Source organism: Lingula anatina, chromosome 1 (genome assembly GCF_051362555.1).
Source record: "Lingula anatina isolate TDL-2025a chromosome 1, LinAna3.0, whole genome shotgun sequence".
Classification (NCBI taxonomy): domain Eukaryota; kingdom Metazoa; phylum Brachiopoda; class Lingulata; order Lingulida; family Lingulidae; genus Lingula; species Lingula anatina.
The window spans coordinates 28,476,114-28,492,894 of NC_141767.1; the positions used below are offsets into that span (position 1 = coordinate 28,476,114).

The 16,781-nt window shown below is 35.9% G+C and overlaps 2 protein-coding genes across 2 annotated transcripts; one reads left to right on the plus strand and one right to left on the minus strand.

The window, feature by feature from the left end:
- Positions 1-1,102: 1,102 nt before the first annotated feature.
- On the plus strand, positions 1,103-8,369 carry LOC106175873 (uncharacterized). Its single transcript, XM_013558028.2, has 12 exons — positions 1,103-1,868; positions 4,006-4,178; positions 4,514-4,621; positions 4,836-4,929; positions 5,151-5,200; positions 5,375-5,456; positions 5,854-5,939; positions 6,131-6,325; positions 6,523-6,618; positions 7,139-7,396; positions 7,616-7,701; positions 7,906-8,369. The coding sequence occupies exons 1-12, from the start codon at positions 1,220-1,222 to the stop codon at positions 8,171-8,173; spliced, it is 2,145 nt and encodes a 714-aa protein (XP_013413482.2). The 5' UTR covers positions 1,103-1,219; the 3' UTR covers positions 8,174-8,369.
- A 270-nt stretch (positions 8,370-8,639) lies between these two features.
- On the minus strand, positions 8,640-12,963 carry LOC106175874 (dorsal root ganglia homeobox protein). The gene is made up of 4 exons (XM_013558029.2): positions 12,590-12,963; positions 10,289-10,473; positions 9,930-10,070; positions 8,640-9,663 (listed from the first exon to the last, which is right to left on the minus strand). Exons 1-4 carry the CDS (start codon positions 12,864-12,866, stop codon positions 9,316-9,318), a joined length of 951 nt encoding a protein of 316 aa, XP_013413483.2. The 5' UTR covers positions 12,867-12,963; the 3' UTR covers positions 8,640-9,315.
- Between the last annotated feature and the right edge of the window lie 3,818 nt (positions 12,964-16,781).

Consider the following 16,781-nt stretch of genomic DNA (forward strand, 5'->3'; position numbering starts at 1 on the left):
ACATCAAAGTTGTAAGGATGGAAGGTTTTCGGGCACAAGGCCAAGATGCCGTTTTCTGATCTTAAAACCAGATTGCAGAAATTGTGTTCATTCAACCATAACTAGTGCATTCACCGAAACGTGACAAAACATGGATTTTAAGATTTGGTCCTTAATCGAGAAATATGGGTTCGGTTAAGGTCATAGATGCTAATCAATTCGCTTATTAGGGATGAAAATATTTCAAAACTAATGATTATTGCATATTGACATCATCTTCTTTTAAATTCATTCTGACTGATCTATAAAGTTAATTTTGTTATAATCTAATGACTTCAGGATGTCTTTCTAATGTTAATAACCACAATTTGAAAAAGATGGAAACAATCTGACGTACAGGTTTATTTTATACTCAGGCAGATTTTCTATCACCTCTCCTTTTCATAGATATGCATAAAACCTTCAGTATAATCACCACACGTATATCTTGGATTTAAAAATGCAACACCATCATTTAGCTCTAATATTTTCTAAATCCGTCAGAGGGAAATTATCGGCGCGTGACGTATATTATAAAAAAATCGAGGTCTGCTGAGCATAATCAAATATTTTTCTTCTATAATATTTTCTGCAAATAATAATAAACATTCCTTTATGACTGATCTCATGCTGCTGTGATTTAATTTTTTTGAGAGCACACCTGGGCTTGTCCTGCCCAACCACGGTGGAGCTAACGTGACGACCATCGGGGAAACGGGGTTATTACTCTAAGTGTGTGATTTTTCAAACATTTCTTTTAGAAAATCACCTTTGTCCTCTGCAGTTTCCTTTATATTTAGGTTAATAACGGTTTCAAACATCAACAAACACGGTGACTTTACCAGAACTGAGGGCATTTGTATACCGAATATTATAACATTTTCAGGCGTACATGAGTTTGAATATAAAATCAACATCGGCAACAATGAATCAAAGCGTTTGTGTTGACAGTAAAGCCACGCGACATTTGTTGCTTTTCGCATAGTACAGAATTTCAACATTTGTCATTGTTGCTACAATGTATTGGGGCATTATGCATTAGTTTCTATACGGGTTCATAAGGTTAAATAAGCCTTCAAAGAGGAGCTCAGTGCATTGGTAGATCTGACACTTTGATACAGGATCGACATGGACCAGGTTACGGGACAACGGAGTTTTTTCACGTGCTTGAAATGACGATTATTATCAAAGGTAAACGAACATGAACAACGAGAAGTCAACAGATAACAACACAAGGCAACTTGAGGGCACTGTTAGGTCAGGCAGAATGAGTGCTGGTCAAACCACTACTAAAGAACCGAATACCGAGTACAAACCAAGTACTCCACTGTCTACCAACTCACAACAAACTTATGACAAGGCAACGTCCACCAGCGAAGACGATATTGGGCAGGGATGGCGAAAGGAAGATAAAAAATCTGCCATCATGGACAAAAGCTATTCCATTGCAGAGCACTTGGAGACAGAGAACGATGCGGATAATAGGTTTGATAGTTACGCATCAGTAGATCGGGGAGTGTCTACGTCCCCAGAACTGTTTGACGGGAACGGACCAGACAGGAACGATGTTGATTCAAGGCAAGAGGGTGGGATTTTTAATTTGACAGCGTTCAGGGATAATGCAGACGGTCAGTCTGAAGGCTTCTCTGTGCCTTCGGATCTCCCGTCTTTATTACCGAATGTTGAAAATGAAAAACAGAGAGCCAGACTTGGGTCGCCTCATCTACGTGCTGAAACGAGCGATAGACAACAAGAAGTGACATTTGATGAAAGGGACGAGGAAATATCGGATATCGAAAGTGACAGTGACGATAGCAGTCTCTTTTATGACACGGATCTGGAAGCAGAAGGTAACGAAACTTTGATTTATTCATAGTTATCAAATGACTGAAATGTTTTCCAAACCGTAATTTTTTCTTTTATTATTTAATTTTCTTCTTCGTTGTTTAAAACGGATTTTAAAAAACTTGCAACATCATACATGTGAATAACACTGTATTTTTATTCATTGTGGTGGCTTACAAATAATTTTCATATAAAGGGAGGAGTTTTAATGTTTAAAAAATACAAAAGATATAAATAGACCATTATTTTATATTTTGGATAAAATTTGATTTACTTAATTTTTCGTGAAGTTTTAGTCTTTACGTGCTCAAATAAATTTCGAATTACTCAAATTTATCCACAGTCTGAAATAGAAAACTTGTTGATATAGGTTTGACTAAGATTCATCCTTTCGTCTAATTTAGTAATATTCTGAATATCGCTTTTCTTTGAAATTTTGAAAGAAATTTTGAAAGAAAAATTTACGTTAGCGATATGTATTTCAAAGTATTTTTTCAGATTCTTTTTTTTTTACATGTATGCGTTATATATTCAACAATAATGCGAACTGGTTTTTCTATTTTTGATAAGGTAAAACGGCTTTTATATACTAATATCGATATAGATTACAACTCGCATCTTTTTTAAATAAAATATATCGTTAAGAACATATTTGATCTTGAGACTGCACACTCGAATGTCATGTTAACCACTAGTTCATTGTGAAATACATGTACCCAAATGCTGTTATTTCTTCGTTCCAAATCAAAAACAAACAACACTTATAAAGCCATGAAAGCTTTTCTTTATTTTTTTGCAATTAGCTTAGCGGTGTGGCATTGGCGCCTTTTACGCTACAGCCTTTATTATGGCTCACAAAACTGCATTTTGTAATGTTTACCTGTGCACAATAGATCGCGAATAGCCCTTATGAGATTATTAAACTGCTTTTTAAATTATTTTTTACATTTTATGTCACTGTGCCACGTACATTGAGAAGTGTTTCAATAAATTTGATTGCCACCTACTTTGCAGCAAATTACCGTAGCATGGAGCGGCGTTCACCCCTTACATTGTTGTCTGGTTCACATTATGCAAAACCAAATGTAAGGACTGACTTAAAATATGTAGGGAAAACTTATTACTATAACTATCAATGACAATGTTTTAAAAAATAACCATAATACTTTTCTAGTGTTTGTTACTAGTCTGTTTTTCATCTCTTCACTCAGAACTCATAAGCTAGCAATTCAATATCGTATATAACATTCGACCATTGTCCCTATTTCAGTATTCGCAGTGTTCTATATATATCTTTACAGGGTAGTCTATCTTCACAGGGACCAGTCAACCGTGTAAACGAATAAACATGAAATGCACGAACTTTCAGTATTATTCTAAAGTAATCAAATTTGCCGATCATTAGGTCATATTAAACTATATTAAGTCAGTAAACCGTAAAAGTTAATCAAACATACAGCCCTGTGGCGCATACATATGTTGCTGGGCAACAATTAGCCAGAGCTGTGCTTACGTGAAGCAGAAAGTTTTTGGCACAGACGAAAACAATGAGTGTTTCTTGATACGAATGAAAGCGCGACGCCAATGCCAAAGAGATTGGCTATTGAACGTTTCACTTTTGAATGAAGTGGACTATGCGGGCTACGGTACGGTTCATTAGATGTGTTTAAGTACCCACGGCGTCTTTAAACTTGGAGGCTCGTTAACATGTTCGGAATTATGCACATTCATATCAAATCCTGTCTGTATTGTTATAAATGTTGAAGAATTTTAGAGTAGAGCCGAACTGGTGAACTACCTGAAAAATCCCAATGCCAGTGCCAATTTTTTTCGATCTTCAACATCCCAATATTATCGCAAAATCACGAATTCAATATTATCGCAAAATCATGATTGGACTGCTACTAATTTTGAAAGCATAATAATTAATATCAAGATTCGATTAACACCTAGATTCAGTTTTTTTTCTTTTTTTTGACAAATGTTAACCCGAATAAAACAAGAATAAAGAAATTATTTTGGAACAAACACCCATAGAAAGGCAGGTGTACCGCTTCCACCTTTTATGCTCTCTCTCTCTCTCTCTCTCTCTCATATCACTTGAATCCCTAAAAGTCCAAGATATCATTCCACATATTTCAGAGCCAGAAGTGGACAGGGACATTAATGGTTTACAGCGCTATACCAACTCCTGTATCGGACTGCGTGTTCCCCCCGCCACGCCTGTGATGCGCAATATTACCACCCCTTCCCTAGACATACCTTACTACGGCTTAGGAGAGAGGGGATCTGTAGCCCTGGCCGTGCCGCTTGAGGTAAGGGGTAGATCCGCACGAGTCAACGAGGCTGACGATATTAAAAAGCCATAGCCGATCACGACTAAATACTGAGTTTAAACTTAGGAAAAATAGTAAAAAATGTAAAAATGACTTACTTTTTGCTTATGTATAATTGTAATTTTAGTATATAGGGCTCCTTGGAAAAGATGGAATAAGAATTAGCTTGTGGGAAACCGAAAAACATTTCTGTGTCATTCTATTCCTGGATTTGTTATGTAAACAGATAAGCACAGGTATTTTTTTTTACTGATATTTGATTTAAAAAAATTGAAGAGTGTTTTACTGAAAATAATAAAAGAAATGCATTTCAGGTCAATACAACAGTCAGTACATTAAATCTGAAAGAGAACTGTTTGGGTGAAAAAGGTGCCATGAAGCTGGCGATGGTCATCAAGGAGAATTCCTTTTTAAGAGATGTGGTATGTTTTAACGACTTCCCCTCTTATTTTTTTCTTTCTTTTTTCTTTTTCTTTTTTCTTTTCTTTTTTTTGTAATCTTATTTATCTCCCTCTTTGTAGTCCTACTTTATCTTAACTGTTTATGTACGCCCCAGTCGTCCAGCAAGAGTAACCTGTTATTTTCACTGGACGTATCTGTTACATCTGTCACGGTTATGGTTTCCTTTTTTTGCAGAACTTATCAGATAACAAACTCGGCAAACAAGGTGCTATCTTAATGTGCCAAGGATTGAGGAACCACAATTACGTTAGGAACGTCAACTTGTCAAGTAAGCGCCTGGAGTTTTCATTAAGTATGATGTATGGTTGTGTCTGAAGGATTCGTAATACACCTGCTCTGTGACTTTAGTATATTTCGTTAATTACGTATCCTCAGCCATAATGTGAAAATATCTTTCCTGAATATGTTGATTTATATATATATTTTTTTAAATTAAAGTGTCATCAATGTTAAATCACAGAACAGTAAAATATTTTAATTTTCATACAGATGTTGGTTTCACAGACAAGGAAGCTTCGGCAGTCGCAGAGGTTATTGAGGTATGTGTTGAACTTGAAGAGTTAATCGGCAATGTTTTTTCCTTATTTAATTTATCAATATACTTTGAATCGAAATAACTGGTTCATATATTCATTAGGAGTAGGCGTAGCTTAGTCACTTACCGTTTCTCAATGATTTTATTTTGATAACATTACTTTCTTTCGAAATTTCAGAATAATACTAAACTAAGAGAATTGGATTTAAGTCACAATGAATTTGGAACAGAGGCAGGGATTGTATTAGGACAATCATTAGGTGAGAGACAATTGAATCAAAAATACATTGATTTTTATTATAAATATATATTTATATTAATATTATAATTTTAATAAATATAAAGCTTGTTTTGTTTATTTCTTTTAATTAATTTTTAGTACACCAGACATCGCTCTGCAAAACTTATGAATATATAAATTATGTTTGATATTTGCTCTTTGATGTAAGGCAAGCAATTGAATGAAATGTTTTATGTGACAATACCATGAAGTAATGATTAATGAAATTTGTCGAATTATTATGAAGCATTTTCGGGAAATTTGAAGCTCCGTGCTTTTTTATCCATCTGACACACATGCTTAACCACACAAACACATATGCGAGCACACATACATGTATTTACGGTCTTAAAATTCCTTTATTCCTGTATTTGTAGCTTCAAACGACACGTTGGAAGTTTTAAACTTAAGTTGGAACCACTTTCGTCTTCGGGGAGCATGTACTATTTCTGAAGGGGTAGCGGTAAGTTTGCATTAGTCTCCTTAATAAAGTTAATGCAGTTAGAACGTTCGGGTTCCAGTAGCTTTTGAAACCACTTGCTTTTGCCAGTCAGTCAAATAAGACCCAATACTTGACCAGACTTGAAAATGAAGTGATCTCTCTGAACTTATTAATATATAAGTGTAATTCATATAAGCATACATTTCTCATAGGTAAACGACGGTCTTAAAAAGTTACATCTCTCTATGAACGGATTTGCAAACCAAGGCACTCTCACCATGGCAATGGCCTTGACCTTGAACTCCACCCTGGAAGAGCTTGACCTCAGCTGCAATCGCATCCCGTCCACCACTGTGGCGGATTTTTCTCAATGTTTGGAGAAAAACAGCACGCTCAAAATTTTAAAGGTGCGGTATTTCTACTGAGAAAAAAATGTTAAGATGTAAATATGACTAACGTCACTTTAAAAGCTCTAGGCACCGGTAAGGGACACCCCAACATAAAACATGAAAAGCGTTTACTTTCATTTTTTCATCTGTTTGAATGAAAAATATCTAGAAATATGTTGTTGTATGGTTTTAATGCCTTTCTTATTTTCTTCCAGCTTGGCTGTAACCCCATTTTATACAAAGGTGCAATAGGATTAGTGGAAGCCATAAACAAAAACGACGCCAGCAAATTAGAATTCCTGGATCTTAAGGTACATTACGTCATCTACCAACATCTTTGAAAAACAATGACAAACATACATTTTTTGTTTTGTTTTGAGCAGTTTTGGGTGTTTTCTGCACTAATTTTACCTCATGTTTGATGTTCACAATTTAATATATCTACATCTTAATTTAAATTTCGTCACATATTATAGTTCTTTTATTTAGCATTTTGTTGTACAACTGCTTCAGTTGCTATTTATGAAATATTGCAAACCACCTAAAGCATGACTGGTTAAGATGAGATAAGAAATTATCCAACCAATTATAAAAATTGGAAATAATTTTCCTTTGGAGTAAAATTTGATAAATATATAAAGTAAAGGTAATACAATCGATAAATTGAGAATTAGGTTTAAAAAAAACAAGTCAAAATGCATGACTGCACTAGGATGAAAACTGTTAAAAACGTTTACCTCTTTTGAAAGTTAAGAGCCTACTGTTGTCAGATAAAAAGGTAAAGACTGGTAAAAAGTGATTTCATTAAAAAGTTTGCGCCCTGTGTTCTAGGACGTCGTCGTGCTCAAAGACTTCATGGAGATTGCCGACGAAATAAAAGAAAAGCGAAAATTTCAAGTCGTCACTGGATCGGTGTCTGGGGTGAAAGGCCTAGAGAAGCAAATGGACAGATTTGGTGACAAGAACCCTCTGGAAATTCTCCTTATTTTCATGCAAGAGCAGGGCATGCGGCTGACGGATCTGTTCCGCACGTTCGATAAAGACCAAAGCATGAGCTTGTCTCGGGAGGAATTCATAGAAGGGCTCAAGGTGTGTGGTTGTTGACGGAAACAACGCATTTTACTATTCTTAATTGCTGTATTGAACGATATTTCCATTTAATATAATTAAGCAACATTGTTGCTGTTTTCTTAAAAGGAATCGTTAACGTTAATGCTAATATATAAATGCCTATTTTCAAACAAGCATGTGTATCAAAATGTTTATGTCTGATGTCTCTTTTACTATTTCTTATATGTATTTTTGCAGTCTGTGAACACTCCACTCAGCCAGGCACAGTTGGAGGAACTCATTGACATGTTAGACAAGGATGGCGATGGAGAAGTGGACTTAAAGTAAGCGACGTCTTACTCTAAGGGCAATTTACAATAAATTCTTCCCACTTATCCTTTTCGGGATAGCTTGTAGAAAGCAAGTCTTTAAATAAACAAATAGCTAAGAATATTCAATCAACATTTGCCGTAAACTGTAAGTTTAAATCACCATCAATACGAGAAAACGTTTTTTAACTGACCCATTTTGTTTCTTCCACACCTCAGAGAGATTTTGAACATCAACGTGGAATTCAAAGACATTAAGCGGAAAGCGTACGAAGAAACTAAAAAAGTAAAAGAAGAGAAGAAACAGAAGAAGCCCCTTCCCGCAATGCAAGCCATAGCCAAGTTGATGCAAAAGAAAAACGACAAAAAGTTGCTCGGAGATGACACGGAATTTGAAAACCAAGCTGACAGAGAAAAGGCACTGATGCGATCTGCGGCAGGGCTTTGGAAGAAGCCGAAAGAAAACGCACAATCGGTTGCCAATTAATCAATATCATCAGTCACTTACCTCAATTACTACTATACAAATTATACAACCAGATATATTCCTATTTTAATTAGCGCATAATCTCAGACAATATAAACAAGGACAATCTAACATGTTCCCAGTTTATTTTTATACAATATTATTTACATACGATGCCTGTTGAAATGATTTCTAAAATTTCCTTGAATGAGGAAATTTTGACAATTCGATTCGAATTAACTAGATGGAATTATATAGAGTCTACTTTTGTAATAGCGTATCCTCTTGTTTGAAGATGGTAATTAATATTAAACAAGTTTTCCTTTTCATATTACCCCTTTGTCGATGAGGCTGCTTATTGGTCATCTGTCGTCTGCGACTTTATCAATTTGTGCATTGTTAAACATAAACAGGAAGACAATTCTCTGCTTTTAACAATTATTTTCGTTATTGCTCTCTGCAAGTGTCGACAAAACGCCCCACCGAATGCAGTTTTTGTTTTTTATTCAACGTGACTAGGATCTGTTAAGTTGTGACATATCGATTCTCTAATTTGTTTTGATAAACGCTCTGTTGTTTAACAGCTGGCCTCAATCTGGTAATCTTGTATTAACTGCTACTGTATACTGTATACGTGACAAAATATTAATTATATCCCGATCTGTGATATGTTATACAATATATATATTTTTTGTTATGTAAGATAAAGACATTAGTGCAATCAAGCTCAATCATAACGAATACCTGCCTCTATTTGATGACATACATTGTATTTGACGAATATCAGGTTTTTGGACTCTTGAACAGGTGTATAGAATCTTTACAATATTTTTGAAATGCATCCCAACACGTTTTAATTCTAGACTTGAGATGCTTCATGTAAATACTTGTATTTCTAAATATTACATGGATGCTGTGTTCATTAACAATGCAAATAAAATATTTTAAATGTCACTGTATCAATAGTATAAACTATATAGGCCTATATTACAAATGGCATCCCAGTTTGGACATTTTAACGATAAAACCTTTAGAAGAGGATGCCAAGGCAGCAGTTACTAACTATTTTAGTCTTACTGGTTTTATTTCAATATCATCAATACTGGTTAATTCTTGTAGTGTAGATTAACGTGCAAACAAATAGTCTCAAAATATAACAAAAGTCATCGGTAAAGGAACTGCACCTCAACTGCAGCCTCATGTTCTCTAGCTTTGAGTCTTAAAGCAGCTATGCTTGTAGTTTTTCTGTCTCCGGCGAGGTCGCCAGAGTCCATATCGCCAGTCAAACAACGATTAGAGTCGCAACAAGCACCGGCTGAGACGTAATTGGGGCTGTCTTGGTGAGGCTCTTTGGGACTGGAGGAACTGCTAGGCTGAGGCCAAATCTGGGCACGCACTTTCATTAGCCAGGGGTCCTCTAATGGGCAGCATGTCGGGCCTCTCGTACTTGTGCTTGTCGACATCAAGGGGTGGTTAATCGACAACGTTTTATTCTTTTCTCCCTTTCGATGCTAGAATGAAAAATTTCCTTAGTTCGTTTAATTTACAGCGTGTTTCATAAGTGCAAATATAACTTCATCCTCCATCCCCATCATAGGCCTAATTAAAATTTCCCATAAAAAATTTAAAAAAACACACGTAAAGGCATTTGGCTTTATTTTACTTTAACCATTTGTTCAATTGCAAATCATCTTACATCAATATCATACATTATATCAAACGAAAACTATTATTTGCAACATGCCATTTATCACAAGCAAGTCTACAATCTACCTACACATGATTTCGTGGTTCTCGGAAGAATTTGGTCCTTGTCTGGAGCGGGCACAAAATGGACCTCCTTTAAATCCCCAAGGCCTCCAAAATTGCCAAGTTTTTCAAACTTTCTCCATTTGGCACGACGGTTTTGAAACCAAATCTGAAACAAACGAAATGATAGATAGAGTCATATATCAATATACTATTGCTTCGTTTCAGAGTTAAGGTATTTTTGGAGGAAAAAAAGCAGCAAATCTGCTCAGTTACTTGGTACAGTCACATGAGTAATGACATTTGAGAGAGAGAGAGAGAGAGAGAGGGTGAGAGGGAGGGAGAGAGAGGGAGGGAGGGAGGGGGCGAGGGCAGAGGAATCGTCACCTGTACTTTAGCTTCTGTCAACCCAGTGGTGCCCGCCAGTTTTTCTCTAGCTTCCACATCAGGGTAGTGAGTCTGCTCGAAGACCGCCTCCAGTGCCCGTAGCTGATCCACGGTGAAGGTGGTGCGGGCACGGCGACGCCTGGCGGAGGGAGACGAAGGCAATCCGTCCGAAGATAAAGGCCGTTCTGAAAAGAGCATGGTGATTTTCGTTGGATCCCTCTTGCAGGTTCATAAGTTTCACCCTGTTAGATTTTTGCAAATGCAAATAAAGGCTTTGATGAAGTTTTCACCAAACAATTAAAATGTGCTTTTCAACTTTTTATTATCTCAGATGAGGCTCCTATGCTTATTTCGTAAACCTTATATCTGCAGTTATGGAACTGCCTTAAGTACCCATCTCTATTTTTCATACATTCAAAAATCAATATAACAATTCTGCTAATATAGGTAGCATGTACACACATTTCAAAGGAAGAATGGAAACCAACATAGCATTTAATGATACCAACCCGCAGAAATACATATAACCACTACTAAAGGAAAAGGAGCACTCCGTGGATTTTTAAACAAACTATAAATCTCATTCTTAATTAAGAAGATAATGCAGGCAGTAACTCATAAAACTTTATAACGCTCACTACGTGTATCTACTTAGTGTGAAATGTTCCAGTGATTTGTGAATGCTATTAGGTCGTAAAAATAGTAACATGTGGCAAACTGTCACGACCTGCTCTCCCAAAATGTTGTTTTATGAAGTGCAACGTTTTTCACTCCTTTTGGCGACGAAAAATTTGCTTCAGATATTTTTTGAAGATATTGTTCGTAAGATTTAGGTGCGAAATAAGAAATCACGATTTTCCCCGCGTCATCGATCAAAAATCTCAATAGATATTTGTTTCTATTATTTATTTTTATTTTTCTAAAACCAAGTGATTTTTATCATCATTTTCATAAGTCTACAAAACGTACACGAGGGCGGGGGGAGTAATGACCGCTGTACGCTTTTGAAAAAATAATAAAAATGACGATTTAAATTGCTGTCAAAGGTCATCATTTTTAGCTTTTCATTTTGTATTGTCTGATTTGGGGGGGGGGGAGGGTCTGGAAATAGTTAACTATTTGTATACTTGTTAAAATAATAATGCAAATGGACGATCCCTAAGTGTAGTCTTTTAATTTTCATGTCGCTCGATAATGACATTTTTGAGGGTTGGGTAGCAATTGTCACACTACCTACATGTACCTTAGGAACCGTCCCTTTTATTGCACCTATTTCCGTTTTTCTGTGAGATGTGAATGTAACGGCATGAAAAATAGAAAAAAGATGTATTCGCCATTAAGTAAAATGTCTAACTCTAACGATATGTTTCAAATTTTCGACAGAAACCCTTAACAATCACGAGAAGACTTTTGATAGTTTTTTTTTTCAGATTTGGAAATGAATTATAGAGGACAATGAAATTATAAAGCCTCGAAATGATAATTTGTCGATGGTTACATTGCAAATTACACGTAACAGGAAATACGCACTCACAGAGATGAATGGACGAATTAAGTAGTGCTATTCAACTCATTCAGCTGTCTTATGATACGCCAACACAGTTAATAAACACTTTTACGACCACAAAGCGCTCTTAAAATATTAACGAGTGATAGATTTATAGCTTTTGTCTAAATACAAGGTTTCATAAAAACACCAAAGGGGTATTATCTTAATTAGTAGATAGATTTATAGTTTATTTAAAAATTCCGGTAACCGCAATTTATAACCTGAGAGAATTATCGCTTGCGTCCTCTGACTGATGATATAATACGAATAATGAGACAGCACCGGTCTGGTTGCTATGAATCAAGACATCATATCGCATTAAGTATGCGTTGTAGTTTATTGTTGAAAGGTTCACGACATATTTAGCTCAGTTAAGAGATATGTTAAAAATAAACTGGATAAAAATAGTGATGCTACGGTGTATTCGGCAGTGATAAATAAATTAAGCACTTCAAGATCGAAAAAATAATTGCTCGCACTTAGACATATTGACATTGTTTGGGTTTTTGTAGTACGCGTTCAAGACTGCATCTATTTTCACATTCCTCGTTGCAACACTCTAAATATGATAATGATAATTAAAAAGACAAATATAGATACAGAAACAAATAGAAAGATGTAGAAGTAAAATGAAATATAAATGAATAAATATAAATATAAATATTGCTAATTTGCACAGGAGAATACCATACTTGACCGATTTTAGAAGAAGAAAATGTATTGACTGAAAGAAAACAAACGTTTTGTTTTACCCTTTTCAGCGAAAATATGTTTCTGGTGATTTTCACTCCTCTCTTCATGTCTTCCATACTTATTATCTCTTTCAACTTGAAGAGCAAATGAAGTGGGCGAATTCATCCTCTGTTCGAGCGTGGGAGGTGCTTCATCGTTGCTGGAAATACTCTCCTTGTTGTCGGCAGAAAGTCCTAAGTTACTAGAATCCAAAATTTCTCTCACTGTGTGTTGGTATACTCTTTCAGTATTTAGATCACACCTGACAGACATAATGACTGAAGAACTATTTGACATACGCACTTTATTATGTTGAAGCGTAATCAACCTGTTCTTGTTATGACGTATGCCAACAAGCGTTGCAGCGACTTATGCGTCAGTCGACAAGTCTTTCCTTTGACAGACGTTATCATTTCCGCCATATTTATTCTCTTTCTATCGCAATTATTACATTCCATCCCAGCTCTTGGTCGCGGAGTAAAGTTAAAAACAAACAAAGACCACCCAGACACGTGTTTGCTGTACATGATAAGAATAGCGGCGGTCCAGTGTAATTCATAGAGATTTGGGAAGAAATGGATGTTGACATTCAATTACTGTTGTTGAATCGGCGGTTGTGAAATTACGGAATAAAACTATCTTCTCTAACGCAATGGGTGGAGCCTCTTTTACAACTCGATGAATGCATTTTTGTAATTGCATATTAAATTCTAACTCGCTGTCTATATTTTTCATCTTTGTTATATGTAATTGAATGAAGGTCATCATAATTTTACTGGTGATTACGGGTAATTGTGTAATTCGAATATCAGATTAAAATAATCATTCATTAAAGTAGGCGTTTAGACATAAGTAATAACTGGGCCGCCCTGCGCGTTCTCTGTTAACAGCAACACATCGTGGTTTTTCGGCCACAGCTTGCGGAAACCTATGACCCGAGTGAAGTCACTAATGACTTTCATGTTCCTTCTTTTCAGGTATGCATTTCCATGTTAACGTTATTAGGAATCAATTATTTAATTTCATTTTATTTCAGTGTTGATTACACTCGAAACACAGTCAAAGTAATGACTTGCGGGTTATAAATAATAACGTGCGGAGAACTGCGCAAGCTGAATAAGAATGTGTGTGTGTTTGTGCGAGGAAAGAGAGAGAGAAAGGAAGAGAAAGAAAGAGGGAGAATGAGGGAAAGGTCTCTTCATGTGGTGTATTTTTGAAAGCTCGTGGCTGAAATAAGCAGGCGTCTATTCTTTATTCTGTAGGTACATAAGAACTGACATCCAGAAGAAACAGACGACAACGTCCTCAAGCGGTTAAATATTACGAATAAAAAGTTTCATGGTCTATATGATTTGAAAGTGTCAGACACAAGCTGTTTGCAAATTTTGTCCCTAGACACGACAAAAACAATTCCATTACTCCTTATGCCGTGTTCATTTAGCTATTTAGGTATGGGTCATGGGAATAAATCCTGTGACAAAAATACTTTCCTTAAATGATCGCATTTGACTCGCTTGGAGTGACTATTGACGCGTATGTGTTGGTTTAACTGTTCACAAGAGTGGCGGATCATGGGTACTCCATTAGCCGCCCTAATAGAATATAATCCCGTGAAAGCTTTGGTTTAACCCCCGTCAGGCGTTAGGATACTCACATAAACACACACGAGTTTGAAACGCGGACTCATAAATTCACGGTCTATTAGTTCAATTTTGTGCATTTTAATGCAGTGTGTACATTGGTATCAATTAAATAGGTTATGCGATCCAAAGAAAGATTTGTAATACTATAATGTATTCATACGGTTAAGCCAAGTAGTGAGTAAAAACACTTCCTTTACAACGCTGTTAAGATGCCTTGGAGAGCTAGAGTCAGCTTCTGTTGACATAACAGAGAAACAAGCGTTCTTTTTCTTTTTTACTGATAATACTGTATTGATATGACACATAGAGGCTTCAGGTGACGGAAATTCGTTGAGAGTATCGACAAAAATAGCGTCATCGAAAACATTAGGATTTATGGGCGAGGTTTGCGAAAAGGGCAGGATATTTCACGGCAATTAGAGATAATGGACACTTGAAATGCGATGCTTGATGTTAAAAAAAAAAAGAAAAAAAGAAAATAATTATTTCGTAAATCAAACCAAATTTAAGCACAATCTATACTTTTTGTAATTTGACATTATCTAACATCTGGCAAATTGAGAATTATGCAATTCCATTTTCAATATATTTCCACTCATGTTGTGCTTGTTCGGCAATGATACCCACTGTAATTTTGCTCTCTTTATGATTTACCTGACAATTTTTTTCGATATTTAGAGTGCTAGAAAATTAAATTATAATTAAGAACAAAGAAAATCATCTACAGCCGCAAAAAGACACTTTAATTTGTTGTCAATTATTAAAATGAGTGCACTTGGCACGTGATTTTGATTATAATCTGTTGGTCGTAGAATTCCTTTTTATGGAAATCAGCAAACTGTAAATCGCTGCTGAAATATTCATATACATTCTACTTTCCTAAATTTTGAACATTTTTTTCTTAATTGAATTTAAACCCCACACTATGATAACAAAATACATTTATTAACCAAGCACAATGCACATAATTCTTCATTCAGACGCATGTTTTATAGAGACAGCGTGGGATGTTAACTTCATCGATCTCATGTCAGAGTATGGTTAACGTTGCTTTACCTATTAAAACACCTAATGTCAAACGCATGTAATACGATGCCCAGTTGTTGAGATAAGTAAACAAATTAAGCGATGACTTCTGTCAAAGACTGAGCATTGAAATCGCGCAAGCTGCCCAGAGACGATTGTCCTCGGGTATGAGGTGGTTGTGTTTTTACTTTTGGAGCCTGTTTAAGCATTAAATCGACTTATCAACCTCCGATGCGCTTGCATTGGCGGGGTCCCCTATTGGAGTGCGGGTCTCTATTCTTGTGGGGCTCTAGCTCACCGATCGGTTTCACGCACCTGTCGCTATACAAAAGCCTACGTGTGTACAAAAGTTAAAGCATTAAAAAAGGTAAGAAAACAAGGAACACTTACCTGGGTTTATCTTATTGATTATGCAAGAGACAAGTGGACCAGCATTTTTTCCAACTTTTATGGGCTCGTCGAAATTGACGTGTATTTGTGAGCAGAAGCTCTTTTAATTTTTTTTAAATAAACGTCGCTTGAATTGTTCAAGGCTTATAGGCAGAATTCATTTAGAACTGCCATGTACACTTCTGATGGCTTGAGCCATTGATACCTGGAGAAGCCCATACTTATTTTCCCCTGTATCACATTACGTTTTATGGCCAAATAAAAGTGTAGAACAATGAAAATTTCTGAGATGCAAAAACTGTATGATTTGGACAGAATCGATAAAAGTAGATAAAAAGGGTCAATGACATGGGATTAATACACTATAGTCTTCTTAAGACCCTTTGTTATATATGATGATTATAACGGTTTGATACAATGATTGATGAAGACCCTAATTATTTCTTTTCTTGTAATTTTCCGTGTAAATGTAGACACGTAGAAGAATATAAAGGATAAGGTATCTTTTAAGGTTATTTATAAAACCCAATCAGATAAAGATGTTAAGCGAAAATGTGAATTAGTTAAAAGCGAACAATATGCTAGTCATATTAAGTCAGTGTGCCCCGAGATTCAGCAGTACAGTTCTTTCAGACTCTACATATGCTGTAGAACATGTATCCCCTCAAAATCTTAATTCTTAATAGAAAAAAGTCGACTAATTGAAAACACTGATCTGAACTTCTCAATGTTAATATCGTGCCAACAATGCAACCTGAACCACAAACACTCGAGTGACCTTTTGCGGCCCTAAAACGTCTCAAGTTTATCACTACAAAAACTTTATCTATCATAACATATAAGTTATGCGCTTGTCAGTTTTTCGGATGAAACTACACCCAAGTCTAAACCCCTACTGCAAAAACTACTTCATCTTCATCTGTGCGTATGCTATATAATGGGAAAACATAGGGCGGGTGACATCGTTGGTTGTAAAGAGGTTATAAGTTTTGTCCGGACTCCCTAAGGCAGGGTGCCCTCTGTATTTACGCAGCATTTGAAATCCCTTTACTGTGTAAACGGAACGTTGTTTGGTAAAGACACTGTGTCCCGTGTCAAAGCTTTTTCCCCAGCGGACAGGATTTTCCTTTATTTTTCAGTCAACAGAACACAG

Bases quoted from the DNA above. Each gene is read 5' to 3' on its own strand.
- LOC106175873 (XM_013558028.2), top strand. From the start codon at position 1,220: ATGAACAACGAGAAGTCAACAGATAACAACACAAGGCAACTTGAGGGC. The intron at 5,940-6,130 runs GTAAGTTTGCAT...CATTTCTCATAG, and splicing joins CTATTTCTGAAGGGGTAGCG to GTAAACGACGGTCTTAAAAA. The intron at 7,397-7,615 runs GTGTGTGGTTGT...GTATTTTTGCAG, and splicing joins AATTCATAGAAGGGCTCAAG to TCTGTGAACACTCCACTCAG.
- LOC106175874 (XM_013558029.2), bottom strand. From the start codon at position 12,866: ATGTCAAATAGTTCTTCAGTCATTATGTCTGTCAGGTGTGATCTAAAT. The intron at 10,474-12,589 runs GTAAAACAAAAC...TGCTCTTTTCAG, and splicing joins ACATATTTTCGCTGAAAAGG to AACGGCCTTTATCTTCGGAC. The intron at 9,664-9,929 runs GTAGGTAGATTG...TTTTCATTCTAG, and splicing joins CGAGAACCACGAAATCATGT to CATCGAAAGGGAGAAAAGAA.